This window comes from Mytilus edulis, chromosome 13, assembly GCF_963676685.1.
Source record: "Mytilus edulis chromosome 13, xbMytEdul2.2, whole genome shotgun sequence".
Lineage (NCBI taxonomy): Eukaryota > Metazoa > Mollusca > Bivalvia > Mytilida > Mytilidae > Mytilus > Mytilus edulis.
Window position 1 is genome coordinate 37,499,807 of NC_092356.1, and position 22,914 is coordinate 37,522,720.

The 22,914-nt window shown below is 32.0% G+C and overlaps 1 protein-coding gene across 5 annotated transcripts in view; it reads right to left on the reverse strand.

Annotated features, from left to right (window-relative positions):
* Positions 1-3,544: 3,544 nt before the first annotated feature.
* The window catches only part of LOC139501235 (polyamine-transporting ATPase 13A3-like), a 60,455-nt gene continuing 41,085 nt past the window's right edge, over positions 3,545-22,914 (reverse strand). For 3 of the 5 annotated variants that reach the window (XM_071290234.1, XM_071290236.1, XM_071290237.1), the window contains exons 21-30: positions 18,545-18,655; positions 18,265-18,344; positions 17,449-17,601; positions 15,708-15,804; positions 10,771-10,843; positions 9,775-9,925; positions 9,158-9,303; positions 7,170-7,258; positions 4,994-5,077; positions 3,545-4,250 (exon numbers count right to left, since the gene is read on the reverse strand). In XM_071290234.1, the coding sequence (XP_071146335.1) occupies positions 3,696-4,250; positions 4,994-5,077; positions 7,170-7,258; positions 9,158-9,303; positions 9,775-9,925; positions 10,771-10,843; positions 15,708-15,804; positions 17,449-17,601; positions 18,265-18,344; positions 18,545-18,655 (1,539 nt within the window). In that variant the 3' untranslated portion in view covers positions 3,545-3,695. Of the gene's footprint in view, positions 4,251-4,993; positions 5,078-5,314; positions 5,504-7,169; positions 7,259-9,157; positions 9,304-9,774; positions 9,926-10,770; positions 10,844-13,155; positions 13,253-15,707; positions 15,805-17,448; positions 17,602-18,264; positions 18,345-18,544; positions 18,656-22,914 lie in introns of those variants that run through there. The other 2 variants (XM_071290235.1, XM_071290238.1) reach the window with 2 other exon arrangements.

Consider the following 22,914-nt stretch of genomic DNA (forward strand, 5'->3'; position numbering starts at 1 on the left):
TACATATACTACGAATAAAGTGTATTTTCAGAATTTTATCTCCTAACATTTTCAAGTTTACTATCCACGGCGGTCACAGAGTTTATAAAATAGAGAGGGTCTGTATACTATATCAATGATCACCATAGATCGATTAGTAAACTTAGAATTGAAAGTAAATACGCTTTATTTATATAGTAATGAATGTTCATAATATACAGATAAGCGCTAAAATTATTCATGTGAACTTTTGATACAGTCATTAAATCTTTTACAAAATTCATTGATTACAAAAAAAGAAGATGTGGTATGATTGCCATGTTGAGAAAACTCTCCACAAGAGACCAAAATGACACAGAAATTAACAACTATAGGTCACCGTACGGCCTTCAACAAAGAGCAAAGCCCATACCGCATACTCAGCTTCAAAAGGCCCCGAAATGACAATGTAAAACAATGCAAACGAGAAAACTAGCGGCCTTATTTATGTACAAAAAATGAACGAAAAACAAACGTGTAACACATAAACAAACGACAACCACTGAATTACAGGCTCCTTAAATGTTCATAACATACTAAATGTATATTCATATTGAAATTGATAGAAAACCAAAAATTGGGAACTTTGGAAATAAAGGTGGAGGGTAAAAAAAACCCAAATATTGGGAACTTTGGAAATAAAGGTGGAGGGTAAAAAAAAAACAAATATTGGGAACTTTGGAAATAAAGGTGGAGGGTAAAAAAAAAAATTTCCTGTCCCCAATAACCTATGACTTATGATACTTTTGCTGAAATTCTCCAGTCATTCCCAACAACACTTTACATACTACTACGCTCTGAATGCCCGCGATTTCGCGGGTGTGTTCTAGTTAGGAATTTAACTAGATTTCTTGATTAAATGAACATTGAAATGTTATATTTCTAGCTGGGTATGATGTCCAATGGATAATATTCTTGTTGTAATGTTAATATAAGAGAAATATATAAAGTCAGATCTTACATTTTATTAAAATATATACCAAACAATTTATATAAAATTACAATACAAGAGGCTGTCACAACGACAGCAAACCGGATTTATTTACATTTATTTGTGTCCTGGCAATATCAGATGATATCATTACTGATGAATGGTGAAAGTGAAAATCATCAATATCAAATTTGACCTCTATTTTGTCATCAGTATCAACATTTTGAAATAATAATATTTGAAAAGCTTAGATTGAATGGTTCATGAGTAAATGCGACAACGTGAATGGAAACGCCATTTTACGATCTTTCAAGAACCATAACTCCTGAACAGTAAAAGTCAAAATCGTCATTATGGAACTTGACCTCTATTTTGTCATCAGTAACAACATATTAAAATTTCAAAAGCTTTGGTTGAATGGTTCATGAGAAAATGCACGGACACGAAGGGAAACACCATTTTTCAATCTTTCAAGAACCATAACTCCTGAACGGTAAAAGTCAAAATCGTCATTATTGAACTTGACCTCCATTTTGTCATCAGTAACAGCATATTAAAATTTCGGAAGCTTTGGTAGAACAGTTCATGCATAAATGCACGGACACGACTGGAAACTCCATTTTTCAATCTTTCAAGAACCATAACTCCTGAACGGTAAAAGTCAAAATCGTCATTATTAAACTTGACCTCCATTCTGTCATCAGTAACAACATATTAAAATTTGGGAAGCTTTGGTAGAACAGTTCATGAGTAAATGCACGGACACGACTGAAAACTCCATTTTTCAATCTTTCAAGAACCATAACTCCTGAACGGTAAAAGCCAAAATCGCAATTATTGAACTTGACCTCCGTATAGTTGTCAGTAATAACATATTAAAATTTTAAAAGCTTTGGTTGAACGGATCATGAGTTAATGCAGGGACAACATTTGATTGCCGCCTTTCAAGAACCATAACTCCTGAACGGTAAAAGTCAAAATCGCCTTTATTGAACTTGACCTTTGTATAGTTGTCAGTAATAACATATTAAAATTTTAAAAGCTTTGGTTGAACGGTTCATGAGTTAATGCACGGACAACATTTGATTGCCGCCCGCCCGCCCGCCCGCCCGACCGCCCGGCCGCCCGACCGCCCGGCCGCCCGCCGTACATCCCCAAATCAATAACCGACATTTTTGTCACAAAAATCCGGTTAAAAATCTAAGAATATATGTTGGGACCTACATGTAATACTGGTACATATATAAATATATATAAATATATAAAATTCTTATATAGGACCTTCTACATGTACATATGAAATTATCATCACAACAGATATAAAATAAAAGTTTGCTTTAAAATAAAATAAAACACCACTTTCATAATTGATAACAGACAATTTATATGATTAATATTTATAAAAAAAAGTACCTACAGTTGTCATGTTTTGAATGTACAATCAAAATCTTGAATAAATATACAGCATCTATATTCTAAGAACAAGAATATGTGATATGTATGAATATTCTCATTTAACCTAGGGAGAAAGACTAGAAAACATGCATTTTTATGCAGACATATTTGTAAGAATAAATCAAACTGGAAAATAATTTCAACTCCCATTTCAAAACAACAGGTTATAAGTGCATTAAGATTGGGTTAATTAAATGAACTGTTTACAAAACTTTTAATTGTTTGAAAATTCTAAAGATTTTCTACCCCAAGAAACGATTGCTTTAGCTTTTATATTGGGCAAAACCTTTCAGAATTGTGGCTCCTAAATGCTCTTCATATTTTCACCATATTTGGTGATTTAACCTTTTTTTATTTGAGCATCAATAATGAATCTTTTGCAGATGAAACATGAGTTTGGCCTACAAAATTATTAGCCAGGTTTCTTTGGTGAATATGTTTTACATTATTCTTTGCCACAGTTTCATTTTGAATATACAATGTACCTGTGCTTTTTGTTGTCTTTATGTCAGAATCATTAGAGTCTAGTATTTTTTCTGAACTAATTTTTGTTGTACAATCTTCTATATAACTTTTGCTGTTTTTCTGACAAAGATTTAAAGGGGGAGGGAATTAACTGATCAAGGTTCGAAGGGGAGGGGATTAAGTGCTAAAAGCAAGTCAAATGGATAGTTCTTGTGCAAGCTAAAAATCTTGTCTTCTGGTTGCAAAATTGGGACACAGATGATGCCCCCACTTGCATATAACTTTATAAATGGGCATAACTAGAGAATGGTAAAAGAGACACCACCTATAAAATCATGTGAATATAAGATATCAAGCACACTATACATAAAAATGTATATAATATTATAAATATGTCATATATTCTTTGTGTCTTCAGTTTCAACTTTTCCATGATTGCTTGACAAGTTCAAATATAAATTATTACAAATTCAGATGAAAAGATAACTATAACAATACAATTTTAAATTTCACATTATTATAATGTTTTGTTACACATATAGCACCTACATATATATAGCAATGTGCACCAAGTAAAATTCTTCTTCCACAATACCTTATCAATAAAAAATATGAAATTTAAAAATGAGGAACATCAGCTTTTTTAAATTTCACTTTTTCAAGCTTTATGACTTTCTTGATATTTTCTTGAGAGATAAATAAAAGCATAAATTTGATTACAAAATGATTCTTTAAAAACATTTAAAAATATATAAAAAAGTTACAAGGAATAACTAATTCAATTGATGTACAAATACATACAAAAAGACAAATTCCTACGTATTCCTTATAAATTTGTGGTAGTAGTAGAATGTGAGTCTTCTACAAACCCAGGGTTATCCACCCCTGTCTCAATAAGCTGTGCTTCGTCATCCACTGTAGATATCTGTGTGTCAAGTGTATCCATGCTCCCCGGTATGTCAAGTGTAGCCATGCTTCCCTGGGTGTCAATGGTAGTCATGCTTCCCTGGGTGTCAAGTGTAGTCATGCTTCCCTGGGTGTCAAGTGTAGCCATGCTTCCCTGGGTGTCAAGTGTAGCCATGCTTCCCTGGGTGTCAAGTGTCCCGACACTTTCAATATTTTTAATTCTGAGTGACCCTGTCTCACTTGCAGAGTCTGCCAGACTGCTCATTAAACTTGTACGATCAATATCTGCTGATACTGCACTGTCCATGCGCTGGAAGACTTCTACGAGATCTGTCGTGGAGGAAACTGGTGGCCAGTGTGTTGACTGTGAAATCTCCTCTTCCAATGCCTTGTACTTTAATTGGCTATTGAAGAAATTCTCTTTGATTTTTTCTTGTAATTTTCTGCTGATTAAGTAGCTATCGCAGAAATATGACTGAAAATTTAAAAAAAAATATAGAAATAGAACATAGAAATGCTGTCAATGTTTTTGACAAAGATGATTATATTACAATGGTTCTTTAATATACACATCATTTGACAATGCTGACAGCCTCACCGTTGTGTTTATCCGGAACACAATTTGTTTTGGTCATGAATTGTTATCTGATACTCTCTGTTTTTACTATACCTTTCACATGGATATAATAATGTATGGTCAAACTAGAATACATTTCTATGGTTGTCAATTTTAATGAAAGTAAATATACAGGTACAAAATTTCAATACTTGCTCTGAAAAACAAAAGATGCATCTAAATGCATCAATAAATACATATACTGCAAAACAGTCTTCTGTGAAAACAAGCATTTTTCATTTCCAAAGTATTAAACAAAATTAAATAAAGAATAAATTTATTCAATTTTATTTGTGCTACAAATGTAAAGAAATTCATTTATTTTCACACATTGTTGTATCCACAATTTTCTACATAAGAAAATGCCTGTACAAAGTCAGGAATATGAAAGTTGTTCTCCATTCGAATGATGTGTTTGCAGCTTTTGATTTTGCCATTTGATTATGGACTTCCCATTCAGAATTTTCCTCGGAGTTCAGTATTTTTGTTGTTTTACATTTTACAAATTTCAAGGGAATTGAAGACAATGATTATTCCAGATTTGTTTTTTCCAGTTGTGGCCCTTTGATGTCAAAATTTACTAAATCACTTATTATTCTTACCTCAACTAAGAATGAAAGAATAAAGTTGATTGCAACAATTCCCAGATATATGAGTTTGTACTCCATGGAAGGTATGTCTGCCAACTGAAATATATATATGTACAAAATAAATCAGTGGAAAACAAAGCTTCAATATTTCACCTGGATCTTTACTGGTATATTTAAAATTTAACTGTCGAGAGTGGATAAATATTGTATTACATGAGATTTGGTGGTGGAATCTGTTTCTCTAATGATTTTCAAACAATACACAGGCAAACTTATTCTTTATTTGGGATGGATCTGCGAAAAGGTAAGTTCTTTCTATGTGACGTCATCAGGCATGGTCGGCTTTTTTCATGCCGTCACAATAGGAAATTTGACGTCATAATCAGATTTTAACCAATGAAGAACTGAGATCAAACAAACCACACGTTGATTAAATTTTTTTATACAATGGGTGCAGAAAGGGATAAATTGACGAAGAATTAGAGAAATGAGTTTATACTCCATGGAAGGTATGTCTGCCAACTGAAATATCTATAATACTAAAATTACAAGGTCAAATTTGTCAGCCGTCATCACGTAAAAAACGACGAATCAAAGAATTCAACTTTATATATAACTAATTTAGTACAAAGGTGTAGATTAAAAATTACACCACTCAAGGCCCTTTTGTTTTCCACGTAATTAATATTGCCAATAATTAAGAAGTTCTGGGTCGAGTCCGATACCGATACCAATAGTATATTCATTCACCTGATACCTATTACCTTATCTGTACGTTCCGCATCTGACAGGCGCACCAACAAACCGTGTATACAGGATTAATATGCTATATACACGGGTCATAATCACAGGTCAAATTGTTACCTATTGTAGTATTTTAATCAGTAAGACTTTCTAAGATAACAATACGAATACTAAAAATCTGGACTAAAAATAAGGCCTATAGGTACAGTTTTCAATTTGTTAGCGGGCATAATGTAAAACAGCGAATCAAAGAATTCAACTTTATTTATAACTTATATAGGACAATGTTGTTGATTAAAACATACTCCATTCCAGGACCTTTTGTTTTCCAAATAATTAATATTACCAATAATTGATAAGTTCCAGTTTGACGGGTTCAAACAGAAAGATTTCAAAGCAGACGGAAAACTGTGCATCTTATAATCGACATGACTTTATCAGATGACAATACTAATACTAAAATAAGGCTTGCGCATATAGTTATATACTTTAATTCAGTCACGGACCCGCGATATCACGGGTGTGTTCTAGTATATATATATGTACATGAATCAGGGCAAAGCAAAGCTTCAATATTTCAGCTGGATCTTCAGTGGTATTTTTTTGTCATCCCTAGGATTGTCAATTTTCCTATCAAAGGTTGGTGGTTTTCTCTAGGCACTATGGCTTCCTCCACCAATAAAAACAGGCCGCCACGAAATAGCCTAAATGTAGTGCTTAAAAGTGGCGTTAAAACACAAACAAAACAAGAATGTGTCCACAGTACACGGATGCCCCACTCGCACTATCATTTTCTATGTTTAAAGGACTGTGAAATTGGAATAAATTCTCTAATTTGGCATTAAAATTAGAATGATCTTATCAAAGGGAACATGTATACTAAGTTTCAAGTTGATTGGACTTCTACTTTATCAAAAACTACCTTGACCAAAAACTTTAACCTGAAATTTGCACTATCATTTTCTATGTTCAGTGAACCGTAAAATTGGGGTCAAAACTCTAATTTGGCATTTAAATTAGAAAGATCATATCAAAGGGCACATGTATACTAAGTTTCAAGTTGATTGGACTTCAACTTCATCAAAAACTACCTTGACCAAAAACTTTAACCTGAAGCCAAAAACTTTAACCTGAAATTTGCACTATCATTTTCTATGTTCAGTGAACCGTAAAATTGGGGTCAAAACTCTAATTTGGCATTTAAATTAGAAAGATCATATCATAGGGCACATGTATACTAAGTTTCAAGTTGATTGGACTTCAACTTCATCAAAAACTACCTTGACCAAAAACTTTAACCTGAACGGAAGGACGGACGCACAGACGGACACACGAACAAACGGACGCACAGACCAGAAAACATAATGCCCCTCTACTATCGTAGGTGGGGCATAAAAACAGTGGTATATTTTTTAGTTAAAATAATTGATGAATGAATACTAACCTCCATAAACTCTCTAAAGAATTCTAGGGGTTCTATGTGTAGCCATACTGTACAGGCCAAACAAAACACTATATTGGCTAGGAAAAAATCTACAATAGAAACATTTTATATAGGTCATATGCTTGGGTGCTGAATATACTTTCATTTTACCAATTATATTTTTGGAATTTTTGAAACAAGGAGTTATATTTTGGGAATTTTTGAAACAAGTAGTTATATTTTTTTGAATTTTTGAAACAAGGAGTAATATTTTTGAAATTTTTGAAACAAGGATTTATATTTTTGTTTTTCAATACCAGTAATTTATATTGATCAAATAAAACAGTTTTACAATAAACAAAGACCAACAAACTTCATGACACCACATTTTTTTCTGAAAAGTTTACCCAAGATGCTTCTGTAAGAGGATCAAAAAGGCAGTAAGCTCAATTCCAAAGGTGAATTTATGTATACAGGTTCTGGCACATTTAGAATGTAAAATTGTTTCTTTACAAGAATGTGTCCAAAGTACATGGATGCCCCACTCGCACTATCCTTTTCCATGTTCCATGGACCATGAAATTGGGTAATAATCTAATTTGGTATTAAAATTAAAAAGATGATACTATAGGGAACATATGTACTAAGTTTCAAGTTGATTGGACTTCAATTTTATCAAAAACTACCTTGACCAAAAACTTTAACCTGAAACTCCCACTTTCATTTTCTATGTTTAGTGGACCGTGAAATTGGGGACAAAAGTCTAATTTGGCTTCAAAATTTAAAAGATTATATCATAAGCAACAAGTTTACTAAGTTTCAAGTTGATTGGACTTCAGCTTCACCAAAAACTACCTTGACTAAAAACTTTAACCTGAAACTCCCACTTTCATTTTCTATGTTCAGTGGACCGTGAAATTGGGGTCAAAAGTCTAATTTGGCTTTAAAATTAGAAAGATCATAGCATAAGCAACAAGTCTACTGAGTTTCAAGTTGATTGGACTTCAGCTTCATCAAAAACTACCTTGACCAAAAACTTTAACCTGAACGGAAGGACGGACGCACAGACGGACACACGGACGAACGGAGGCACAGACCAGAAAACATAATGCCCCTCTACTATCGTAGGTGGGGCATAAAAATAAAATTCTTCACTGAGCACAGCCTGATATGACCGCTGAGGCCGAACCCTGAACAGTTGGTGCAAATTTGGACACAATATTCAAGCTTGAAACTCTCTGAATTTTGATTGTGATAAATTTTTTGACATATAGGTTTCTGACACAAAATAAATGTGGTCAAAGATCTTAAAAATCTATTTCGCAATACTGTTCATTTTGAAGATTTCTTGAAACTTTTCAAAAACTTTGAAATTTGAAAAATTTGGGGGGAAAAAATTTGCCCCCCCCCCCCCCCCCCCCCCCAAAAAAAAAATTTCTTGACCAACCCCAAACGCAATCCAAGCATTTCCTTTGTAGTATGGAACCTTGTAGTATTATTTTAGAGAGATCCATATACTTGAACACAAGATATTGTCTGGAATCTAGAAAAATGCTTGTTTTTGGCCCTTTTTTTGCCCTTATTTCCATCATGCTTGGGGCAACCAACCCCAAACTTAATCCCAGCCTTCCATTTGTGATATGGAACATGGAGGTACATTTGTACAATGCCAGATATATCCATACACTTCACACAAGCAATTGTCTGGAACTACAAAAATGCTTGCTATTTGTCTACCCTTAATTCTATCCAAACCTTTCTTTTGTGGTATTGAACCTTCTTGTAAAATTTCATAGAGATCCATTAACTTAAAATAAAGTTGTTGTCTGGAAACCAAATGTGTCTTCTAACGAGGATGATGCAGACCACATCATAGCATTATACAAACCCCAAAATATTATTCTTACGTATAAAAATTACACTCCTAATAATTCCAAAGTTATTCCCCTTGAATAAAGATAATCCTTATCTGTCAAAAACAACTATTATCCAAATTAAAAATGACTCACAATTAGAGCAGATGGTATTTCTGTATGGCTTTCCTTTAGAAAAGACAATAGCTAATATAATGTATTGGTATGAAGAGATCAGAAATACAGAAGCATTCTCATAGCTTTCATAGGCATCATCTTCATTGTCAACAAATGGTGTAAACCTGAAAATGAATAAACAATTTATTGATCTTTAAATTTTAATAAATCATTTATAGCAGGTTTCAAATACAGGATTTGGAAAAAGTGGGACTGACCGACAAGAAAAATTAAGGGGTGAGACTTGTAAAAAGTTTATACATTAACCATTTATGTAGCCCTATGAGGAATGAGGGCCTACCCCAAATCCTAACATACTTAATCCCTTCCCAATTCCCATAAGGATTAAGATACCCAAATATCTCCTTCAAAAAAGAAATTAACCAGGAATATAAAAACCATCCTTTTATTTTTTATAAAAAGTACCACATTATAAACCCTGAACTACCTGGGCCCTCGGTCATGAAACTTTTGGAGTCTAAGTATGATTTTTGTGTTTAAAATGTTTATGACCTCAAAGCCTGGTTATTAATTTTTAGTACTTGTCTTTTAAACGTACACTGTAGAATTCCAGACTTGTACAACATCTCACTTACCATGGTTGTGTCTGAACATTGAGGTAGACAAAAACCTGAGCTGCAGCCTGTATCCCTGTCTGTAAAATTAGAGTCAGGATTGGTCCAATACTAAATAGGTTAATCAGTGGTGGTTCTGGATGTAATTTATCATAGGCCCCTGTGGCTCCAACTGTATAAAAAAAACATTTTTTTATTAATTGTTTTAAATTCATTGACAAAACTAGCTTCCAATGTTTATAACTGTTTCATGTTTGTAGGACTAACTTGGCACAAACAGTTATCAGAATCAAAAAGCTAATACAAAAGTAACCCACTTTCCAATAGATTTTCAGCAAAAAATTATCAGAATACTTGAGAATTATTTTAAATCTAAAGAATACAGTATTTAATTAAAAATCTTCTGTTGCCCACAGTGGTATACTATTTTATCTTTCTTTCAATTAAAAAAAAAAAAAATCAACAATATTCAGATATAGGATGTTACCCTCTTGCCCCCATATATATCTTCCTTAAACGTGAAGACAAATCAGGGGTTACTTTGACATACATTGTACATTTATTCAAGTCAGTGAACTGTGATATATAAAACAAGAATGTGTCCCCAGTACACGAATGCCCCACTCGCACTATCATTTTCTATGTTCAGTGGACCGTGAAATTGGGGTAAACCCTCTAATTTGGCATTAAAATTTAAAAGATCATATCATAGGGAACATGTATACTAAGTTTCAAGTCGATTGGACTTCAACTTCATCAAAAACTACCTCGACCAAAAACTTTAACCTGAAGCGGGACAGACGGACGAACGAACAGACGAACGAACGAACGGACGGACAAACGAACAGACGGACGAACGAACAGACGGACGGACACACAGACCAGAAAACATAATGCCCCTCTACTATCGTAGGTGGGGCATAAAAAGGGTTATGAATTTAAATATAATGCACTATTTGCACATCTGACATCTAGACATTATTTGTTTTAAATAACCTACAATATATATAAACTTACATGTTATACTTAGAGTTGTTAGTATAAACAGATCTATATACAGGAATTCAAAATCTGTCAAGTTGTTAGAGATCTGGAAAACAAATGCTGGATTAAATAATTTACTCGTACATGATTGATAGCAGAACCCATTATAGAAATTTTGGTAAGTCAAGATAACTCATGAAATTAATGGTAAGCATCCTTAAAAATAAACACAATAAATATGATATTTATATGTAAAACACATGTTTTTTTAATAATGGTAATCTTTATAAGGTATATAAAACTAAAGGCTCTAAAGAGCTTGTGTTGTCACCTTGGTCTATGTGCATATTAAACAAAGGACACACATGGATTCATGAAAAAATTGTGTTTTGTAATGGTGATGTGTTTGTAGATCTTTCTTGCTGCTTACAATTATCTCTATCTACATTTTTGTATAATGAACTTGGCCGAGTAGTTTCAGAGGGAAATATTTTGTAAAAATTTACAAAAATTTACAAAATCTGTTAAAATTGTTAAAAATTGACTATAAAGGGCAATAACTCCTAAAGGGGTCAATTGACCATTTTGGTCATATTGACTTATCTGTAGATCTTACTTTGGTGTTAACAGTTCATCTCTATGTATAATAATACTCAAGATAATAACCAAACATGGCTAAATTTCCTTAAAATTACCAATACAGGGGCAGCAACCCAACAACGGGTCATCTAATTCGTCTGAAATTTTTAGGGCAAATAGATCTCAACCTGATTAACATTTTTACCCATGTCAGATATGCTCTTAATGCCTTGGTTTCAGAGATATATGCCAAAAACGGCATTTTACCCCTATGTTCTATTTTTAGCCTTGTCAGCCATCTTGGTTGGTGGGTAGGGTCATGGGACATATTTTTTTAACTAAATACCTTAGTGATGATTGTGGCCAAGTTTGGTTAAATTTGATCTTGTAGTTTCAGAGGAGAATATTTTTGTAAAAGTTAACGGACGACGATGGACGACGAATGCCAAGTGATAAGGAAAGCTCACAAGGGCCAGGTGAGCTAAAAAAGAAGATGTGGTATGATTGCCAATGAGACACATCTCCACAAGAGACCACATGACACAGAAATTAACAACTATAGGTCACTCTACGGCCTTCAACTATGATCCATATCGCATAGTCAGCTATAAAAGGCCCCAAAATGACAAATGTAAAACAATTCAAACGAGTAAACTAACTAATACTCATCAACAACAAAAAATAGAAAGACTTAAACACAAAATGTATGAGAGCATAGAAACAAAGGGACCTAAAGAGACTGCCAAAAATGTGCATATTGAATATCATGACTTTGAGCTCTCCATGGCCAAAATTATGAATCTGAGTTTGGTTCTAATGTTCTTATACTTTGTGACCATAAGACTTGGATAATAAATTACGAACACTGAATTAAGTCAAAGGCCTTTGACTGAAACTCCAGACTTCAGTTATAATAAGAAAATATCGTTAAGGGGGTTCGCGGGTCTAAATCATTTATATAGGATTTCTCTATATTTTTCTATAAATGAACTTTATCTTATAGTTAATAGAAAAATAAAATAAAAAAATGGGGTCACCGTTCATTTGCGCTCACAATCTGCCTTCGAAAGAAGCATACATCTTTGTAAAAAAAAAATTTTTTCTGTTGACCTAATAGGAGAAATAAAGGTAATATCGAAATAAAAAAAGAAATTTATTACAGAAATCGCTCAAATTTTAAAATAATTTAGTTTAAGTACAGCATATATCGAAATTATATTAAAAAATATAGGTCACCGATGAGTTAAAAGAGATATTTAAATTTTAAAGCCAAAAAATGGCATTTTTCCTCCAAAGGGAGATAATTTGGAACTTTTTCAATGATGTTTACATTTTAAAAGTCATCTGGGGCCAACACGAATTAATTGTTTTGAATGTTTTTTGTACCATATGATAAAGTAACAACTACAAAAGGTAATAAATAAAATTTGTAATGAAAAACAATTGTTTAATTTTTTTCTGAAATTTTTATACCCTCGAGCCTCCTTAAGAGTATTATAAGTGCACCATTGCAATCAGACAATGATTATATAGACCAATGCAGTTGATCTATTACTCATAGTGCTGTAAATCAAATTGTATGCGTAGATTCTTTTTTCCCTTTGAAACTTTCTACCTGCTTTTGCAGCGATTTATTTTAGCAATTTTGTTATTTTACTTGGGTATGTATTCAATCAGTGAGGCATGAAAATTATTACAAGGACAAATTTATATTTAGGAATGGCTAGGGAAAACTGAATGTTAGCACCATAAATGGTTATATTAATAACAGAACACCTACTTTTCTGATCCCTTACATTTGAAATCAAAATTTTTATAATAATTGATATAAAAACTCACCCAGCTGAGAATACAAACTGAGGTAAATTCTGTCAGACTAAAACACGCTGCACATTTAAATAATCCCATACATGTCTGCCAACATGCTCTTCCCTCTCTGTCACACCAGAAATACATATTTTAGTCATCAGCCAAAACATTAATTTAATTTAATTTTTTATGTCTTTCTCTTCTTATTTTTTGTTTGTTTCATTTTTGAACTACAATACTTGTGGCAAAATAAGATAAGAGTTATAAAGGAAAATGCATACACCTATTTTTTGCAATAGATCCAACATTATCAGTTTGTTTCAGCAACAATTTGACAAGATGTTATGATAATTGTTGGACATGCGACTTAAAACTATTCAGATATTGAATCGTATAAAAGGACTGAAGTGATTATATATCTTTTATTTCTTATTATATTTTTCTACAAAATACCCCATAAAGAGGCAAAGTCAAAAAAATCCCCAACAAATGCACAAACTGTTCAATGTTGAGTATAAGGGAATCAAAGTCTGCTAATCAATTTTTTCAATACAAAAGCACTGCAGCTGTAAAATATTTTTGATATCCAGGATCAATTGCCTTAGGTTTCATACCTAAATGCAAAATTTAGGTTATAGTTACCCAAATATTGCTACACAGCATTTCAATATAACTTAAAATTAACTTAAAATCGAAATAATTTGATCAGTTGTCAAAAAATAGGTGTTTTGTGGTCAAAAGATTTACTGAGATGCCATTCCATGAGTTTGATACTTTTTTTTTTTAAGTATCAATTCAAACCATGCAATATCATGCACCAGAACAAGGATAACAACATGCTGCAGCGGTATATTAACAGCCTGGGTTTCCATTACAAGTTACAACTGCAGGATTTTAAAGAGAAAACACAAGTGTGAGCATAATTACATACATATTGTACTTACTTCAAAGAACCTGTTCATTTTAATCAAAGACAAATACATGTATATGGAAAATGAAATAAGATGAGTAAAATTCCATGAACATGAAAAATTTCCTAATGAATATTACAAGAATAGACCTTATCGCTATTTCCACCTGACCTGATAATCTGTCCCACTTGAACTATTGACGTAATACTACAATCACTTTCCCATTGTGGCTTCAGATATTTTGTATTATGACGTCGAAATATTATGGAAACCTGCATGTGTGATGTCCAGTAATGGCGGACAAATAGGGATAAGGTGTATATTTAATGAATGGCTATTATTCATTTTGAATTTATTGAACCATAAAATTAGTTTTTGACTCTTCGCATTGAATAATCCGCAAAGCTATTCATTATACATAAATTTCTATCAAAAATAAGGCTCAAAGAACTTTTTATATTATTTATATTAACAATAACCATGTACACTCAGAGTGGGCGTGTCACCATAAAAATTGACAACATTGAAAATAAAAGTAATAATTTTAACCAATCAAATACAGTAAATACACCAAATTTATTTATTTAAATATAGTCTCAAGAACATCTTTATAATAATGGATTTTCACTTGATCAAGCACTGTTATCATGTTTAAATACATTTTTTTTTAATTTCGAATATTATAAGCATAATAAACAAACATTTTTTTCTAAATTAAGCTCAATAATATCAGATGATTGATTAAAAAGGATATATTACTGTAATTTCTTGGTTAAAAGCACTTTAATGCAGTAAGCAGTGTGGTTTGACTTCTTTGACCCTTTTCCCACCCTTTCTATGAAACTGTTATCATTTAAAATAAAATACCACTGAATACATATTTGTCACATTCTTTGCAAAAGAAATTCCTATGGCACTTCCACCTCATTTCTACAAATATTTTTCTTTTTGAGATACATGGTAACATTTGTGGAACTATCTTTGTTTTACCATAATTTTGATGTAGTGCAAATTACCCTCCAACAAATGTTAAAATATTCAATAGAAAAAAAACTATGAATATCAGTAGCAGGAATTTGGATAGGCTGGTGTTAATTTCTTATTGACTAATGTTGTGGGATGATCTGTATAATATAGGTATAGGTATTAAAATCTGGTTATTACTTTCTAATTACAGCTGTTTTATTTAATTTTCTCATCAAGTTGCTATCTAGAAGTTCTGATGGTTGCTCAATTTGTTCAAATTTGTATGATTTTTTTCTCTTTTGATATCGAGTACTTTTAAATAAATGTTGTAAAGAATAAAATTAATCAGGCTGTGAAAAAATATAATCTGTTTTTGCCAGAGTTATAATGTTTTCTCTCTATTATTTATCAATAATTCCAAGAATAGGGCCATTTGCCTTCAGATAAAAAAATCTACTTAATTTCTATCTGAAATTACTGCAAACCCTCACAACCATTCATGATTCTTAAAATGATTAAAAGAAACTAAACTGCTTACATTTAGTTGGATATTATTTTCAGTATGTAAATACATTTCTGAGTTAAATTATGATTAAATAAAAAAAATCCACCTCTAACTCATCCCTTATACAGTAACTTTCTTTAACAACTTGATGTAAAATTAAAAGAAGACAGCTTTGGTGCACAAAAATATTAACGACTTACCCAATATAATATACAAACTGTCAGAAACTGGATCAAACTGTACATCGCCATATACTTAAAGATTCCAGATGATGTCGTTAACGCTGCTCGACCTTCTCTATTGACGGAAAAAAAGCATGCTAGCAGACATTCTATATAGAAGCTATAAATGCTTATAAGCAGGATTGACAAACACAACATACATATACATCTTGAGAACAGTACCGGTACATGTTTTTCGTATTTAGAAACATTTGCACCAGAATTTTAAGTGGAAATTTTGAAGAAAAAAAAAATACAAAAATAAACAACTAGATGTGTCAAAGCGACACGAATAGCCCTGTCCCAAAAAGTTTTAAAATCTGCAATTTCAATATAAACACATGTGGACACAAACATGATGGTAGTCTCACATATCAAAATTCATCTCAAAATCTGGAGGGGAATAGAGAAAAAATCTGTATAACTGTGATTTTCAACAATTTCTCAAAGTCCAAAGCCCGTAATTTCGGCAAAAATTAGTGGAGCGGAACGAAACTTAAACTTGATCTGTAACTCATCATGGTTAACTCACATACCAAAAATCAGCCCAATATCTGAAGGCGTTTAGAAAAAAACTGCGTATAATGGTCGGCAAAAATTAGTGGAGCGCTGAACGAAACTTAAATTTGTTCTGTAACTCATCATAGTTAACTCACATACCAAAAATCAGCCCAATATCTGAAGACGTTTAGAAAAAAGTCTGTATAACTGTGATTTTCAACAATTTCTCAAAGTCCAAAGCCCGTAATTTCGGCAAAAAATAGTGGAGCGGAAGGAAACTTAAACTTGATCTGTAACTCATCATGGTTAACTCACATACCAAAAATCAGCCCAATATCTGAAGGCGTTTAGAAAAAAACTCTGTATAATGGTTTGTTGCGGAATGAAGGAAATACGGAATTACGGAAAGACGGAATTTCGGACAAGGGTAAAACTATATGGCACCGACAACTTTGTTTCGGGGCCATAAAAATGATGACGGTACATAAATTATTATTTTTTTTAATAAATTAATCAGTTACCAATCCAGACACAAGACATAAGGAAGGGATAACTGAAATTATAAATCCTTAAATTTCCTTATTTTGTCATTTCACTATGCGACATAACTCTGACAAGTTCATAAACATGCAGGACAACAATCTCCAGTCATATATCTTGCAACTAGGATTGTAATAGAACAATCTAAGAACTTAAGAATACATGCTTAAGCATAACCTTTTACCAAGGATATAGACTTATTTTCATTCTGTCAGACTGATTATGTAAACTTTAGCTGTTTTGTCTGTACATGTACCAACAAGTTTACAACATGTTTTAAGAGATACTTTATTGAGTTATCTCAATTGCAATGAAAGTATTTCATACCCATGCAAGGGGACGTCATCATATGCTAGATTTATTCAACCTATATATTTCATAACCTTTAACAATAAATACATTAATTGGATAAAATATGGAAACTAAACATATTGATGATATTGTTGGGTTGCTATATCTCATTGATGATTACGCCTTTTATCTTTTTATATACATGTGTAATTGTTATAATAATCCATGTTCATAATTCTTTACAATGCATGTACAAAGTATTCAAAAACTTTTTTATTTTCAATTTCATTTAAATCTATATTTTCATTGCAATATATTAAAATTACAATTAAAATAAAGACAATATTGGACAAAAATGTGAATGATTTTGACTGTAAAGTGAACATACCTGATAAGTGTAGGTACACATTCTATATTAGGTTTTTTAGAGGTAAAAGGGGAGGCAACTGAAGCCTCTGCCTCAGAAAGAGATATCCCTGCATGTGCTGTCTTCAGGGCCCCACAATCATTGGCTCCATCTCCACACATACCAACAAAGTAACTGAAATTATAATTCATATGTAAAAAATAATGCTCCTCCACCTTTTAAAAGGAATCCAATAAGCAAATTGAATTAAAAATGTTATTATGCCTTAAATTTTGCATGTGTGCTATATTTTTATATGTGCTTAATTTTAGTTGTGCTTTCATTTTTGGCATGTTTCGATATGTATTTTAGTAATGCTTTGCATGTATTTCGATATGCCTGTGCTGTTTCTATGCATTTAAAATTTTGATGCTTTAAGGTGGTACCCAACACGTTCACTAAAATTAATTTGGCTCGTTTAATTTTCATAAAATTTTGACAAAGTATTTACTTTGACCCTTTGACAAAAATATGAAAATTTCAAAAAATTTGAACCAACTGTTTTATCAGAAAAATTACACTGGTTATATAGCAGTTTGAGAAACTCCTATTTTGATCATTGAGATGCTTAATATTCCCTTAACTACACAACGTTATTAAAACGTTTAGCTGATTTTACAGAGTTATCTCCCTGTAGTGTTAGGTACCACATTAATATATCTTGTCTGCATGTTGTGTGTTTTAAAGTTGTGACTTGTATTTATGTTTATATTTTATATTACGTAAAAAGCTCTCAAGAGTTAAGCTTTTTCATCACATGATAAAATTACCACATATTTTCTTTACTCAAAAACTTACCCTAATTCTTGTAATGTCTCTATTAACTGTCCCTTTTGTTCTGGTGAAAATCTAGCAAATACTGTTCCCCTTACACATAACTGCAATATAAATACAAATGCTAAAATCTAGGAAATACTGTTCTAGGAAATCACTACAATATTATTTCTTGCTTTTATTTTAAGCAATAGATATCTTGATCTACATTCATCTTAAACTACAGAATCTCATGCCAAATGGTTTGTACAAACATGTAGGTAAGGGGACATAACTCATTTTTTTCAAAGAAATTTTCACCAACCTTTTGAAGGAGATCATCGAAGTGTGTCCTTACTACTGACCAAGATCGACCATCAATAGCAAAATGGAAATTATTCCCATCATCCCTGGATAAAATGTCAACTGCAACTTCCTGTAATGACAATTCACAGTACAGAATTAGAAAAATGATGTAGTTGAGCGTTGCACCTCCAAACAGATTACTTTGGCAATTGACTTCCTTTTGATCTACCACACCCCCTTTCTTTATAAGTATGTCTATGATTTTTTTTTATAAATAAAAGGGGAATCAAAAGGAATACTTATCCAACATGGCTTTGGGTTTCTATCTAAAACACAACTTTAATAAGACATAAATAAAAATATGACCTAACGTCTGGTGAAATTTTCAGCGTAACATTGTTACTCCTCAGGCCAAATAAAAATATATGTGTGGTTCCAGTTACATACTTTTAAAAAAATAGGGTCGGTAGGTCGGCATTTTTTTTTTTTTTTTTTTAATTTTTATTTTTGAATGTCAAAATCCGGAAAAAAATCGTGTGTTTACCGAAATTGTTTCCGGTATTATACACGCCACAACCGGAAGTCCACCATTTTTACATGTGCTTGGTTGTAAAATAAACAGTCATGATACTTTTTAGTTAATTTTGTTGCATTCTGTTATGAATTGTTGCATTTTAGCCATAACAGATACTTGTGATGGAAATTCAGATGACAGAAATGTATAAATTTAATTATTTTAATTCACAATCCTCAAAATTTGATCGTTTGAAAATTTATTTTTCAGAAGTGAAAAAAAAGTTCTAGGGTCGGGGGTTTTAACTAGGGTCGGTCGGGTTACTGGAACCACACATATATTTTTATTTGGCCTCACAGAAGTTCCACTGAAAACTTTGTTATTTACAATGATATATTATTTGTTCCAATTAGAACAAACATTTTATACTATCATTCAGTGCAAAGAATAAATTCCATAATATTTCTGCCATTTGGAACTAATATAATATAGGAACATCTACTGCAAGACAAAATATGTTTCTTTGTGAAAGTATTTGTTCATATGAAATCATAATTTGTCAGGACATTAATTCTGAAAAACCTTCCACTCTTGAGAAAACATACTAATCATTATACATGAACAAAAAGGTCAACAACATAATTTCTGCTGTAATACTTAGAATAAAACTACATATATTTTAATCAAAAGACTAAACAGTGTCAATTAAGATTTCAAGGTTGCTTCTTCATCTTCATATTATATATTTTAGTGAGTCAGAATTAACTTCTAAAAAGTCACATCTTAGTCTCTTCTGTCAGCGATACATTATCATATACAATTATGAATCAAAGAGCTGAAAGCTCTGAAGAAAAATGACGCCACTGTCTCTAATATTGGGATAGTTTTTATGCAAGTCTTGATTTTCACATACCGTAATTAGTTTAACAATGCAACATGTATCGTGAGCATATAATTGATATTCGTATATGTGTGTGTGTGTGTGAAGTGAAGGTGACAACTGGCTGGTTTTTTAAGACAAATGAATAGGTCAAGACTAGCTGAATTGTACAAATAAATACCGTAGAAAGGCTTGTATATTTCTCACTGGTACATAGTCTGAATCCGGGTCCGTTCGCTTCCATTCATGTTTGCGCCCACTCATTTTTACCCCCTTTCACTTTCACACCCTACATGTTCGCACCCAATCTTAATTGGTTTTGTGTTTAATAACTCTGTAAGCAAGTGTTTTCTTATAAGTATAATTGTTGTCATTGTCTCAAAATAAAGTGAGACAGCAATTTTGTTTTTGTGTTGAATAAATCTTAATCATGTTTTGGATAGGGTATTGCTAAAAATAATAATAATCCTTTCTAAATAAAGTGGTATTTTGTCAACGTTTTATTTTGTGTTGAATAACTCTTAATCATGTTTTGGTTAGTTATTGCTATAACTTGTTTCATTGACTTGTTTCAAAATGAAGTGAGATTCTGACTATGTTTGTTTCTGTGTGTTGAATAAATTTTATCATGTTTTGGTTATATTAGTGGATTGCTATATTTTGGTTTCTATGTTTTATTGTTTCGTTGTTTCAGATCAAAGGGACCAAGCTGTTAAAAACAATTATCTTTTGGTTTTTTCCTTTAAAATCTTCAATGTTTTACTCATACCAAGCTATAAATACATTCAGTATTTACACCAAAGCAATTTAAAACAACAACCATGATTTTCCAATTATTCAACTTGAATTTGAATTAAAATTGTCAAAGAATTCTAGTCAAACCGGCACCTAGTTAAATTGGCACATGGACAAATCAGCACCTGGTTAAAATCGACACCTGATATAGTCAATTCGTCACCCATGTTAAATATATATTTTTAACAGTATTTTAAGCAATAGGGTAAAAATAAGAAAGGGGTTGCCAGAATTTTTTTCAGTATTTAAGCAAAAAGAGTTAAATACTAACTTTCACATTTTTGGGTGTTCATGTACATTTTGTATATATTTATTTTTCTCAACTAAATGACTTTTTTGGTGTATTTTTAATGATATATATATATGAGTAGTCCAAATAATTATTATGTCTGGCAAGGCTTTTTTAATTTTATTCTGGAACACCTTCCTATGACCGCAAGGCTATGTTAATTTTTTTCTAGGACGCCTTCCTACGAACGTCGTAGGAAGGCGTCCCAGAAAAATAATAAAATAGCCTTGACAGACGTCATAATTATTTGGACTAATACATGAGATATTGGGTATTTTTCTGCATTATTTTAACCAGTTGAGCATTTTACAGGATTGTTGGTTTAATGCTGTTTAAACTTTACTGGAAAAAAACACCTTAAATTTGCTAATTATTTGGCATGAAAGTTTGATTTATTGAAAGGGACTCATAGTTTTCCATTTTATTTTAATAATCCAATTAGACAAATTGTCTTATTGTTAAAACAACAGCTTTGGTAAGGGCTTCGTTGTTTACTTTCATACACTTAACATATTCACTTTCGTTTCGTTGTTTACCAAAATACACAACAACATATTCACTATGTACTTGGTAACAGTAATTAATTAATTGAATAGAAAATATTATAACAAATATTATTGGATGCCGAATTGACGTCGAATAGGTGCCGATTTGACTAGATGCCAATTTAACCAGGTGCCGACTTGACTTGTACGTTTCAATTCCTCTGCGATCGTTTGCGGTATTTTCTTGAGAAAACCTATTTTCCATCATCAAAGAGAAGAAGAAACTGCTTTAAAATGATTCTGGAACGCTTCATGATTGTTAAAATAAGTTTAATTCACTCAAAAACAATTTTAAAACTTGCGATGTTTAAACAGGAAGTTTCAAAAGCACGTGTAAAAGAAGAAATTAACCGGTGAGAGTGGAAATCCGTATATGACAGATATCCCTATAGTACGACTTTGAAAGTAAAACAGTTCAATCCTTTTGTAAAACAGTCTTTAATATACCTATCACATTAATGTTTGAAGGGTCTTTAGCTTATTCAAACCATATAAGTCGGTATGAAACACCAAAACGGAATGAACAATAACCGATTACGTTTTGTAGTTTACAAATTCTAAAACTGGTTCCCGTCAAACTACAACACTTTGTTCGAGTGTAGTGGAATACAAGCAGAAACCAGTGTAAACTGGGTCCTGGCTGATTTAATACTACACAATGATGCATAATGATAACACAAGCAGATTCCAGTTTGTATGGAAAATAGTAAATACGAAACCAAGCGCGGTAGGCAGAGAAATGTAATGAAGTTCAGGTCGGCAGTTATGGAACAATGACTGCGTCATTTTCCAAAAATGGCAAAACTCCTTGAAGTTTTATTGAGATATATAGTTGATAATTTCAGATTTTTCAGTTAACAGTTACAAATATTATTCACTGGTAAACATAATTCTGGATTTTAAAAGTTTTCTGCACAAGAGTTATCATCAAGATTTGTTCACTAACATATTGATAGTGAATTGTAAATCAGCTTGTGAATAAAATTCTTTTGATTTCTTTTAACTTATGAATTGGTTTTGTATGCAGTGATCTTCAACAATTACTCAGTTCTTAACATTCTTCAGATTTAGTAAATTAAGTCTCACTCAACTATTTTAGGAATGGACTATCCCTAACCAGATTTCCCTGTTTAAAAATGGGATGGTCTTTTAAATGAACTATTCCATATACAAATGGAATGGTCTTTTGAATAGGCTATTCCATTTTGTTGTAGGCTATTCCATATGAAAATGGAATGGTCTTTAGCTATTTCACATCAGGTTTCACTGTTTGACAATGGAATGGTTTTTCAAATAGACTATTCCATATGAAAATGGAATGGACTTTTAAATAAGCTATTTCACTGTTTGAAAAACTTTTAAATAG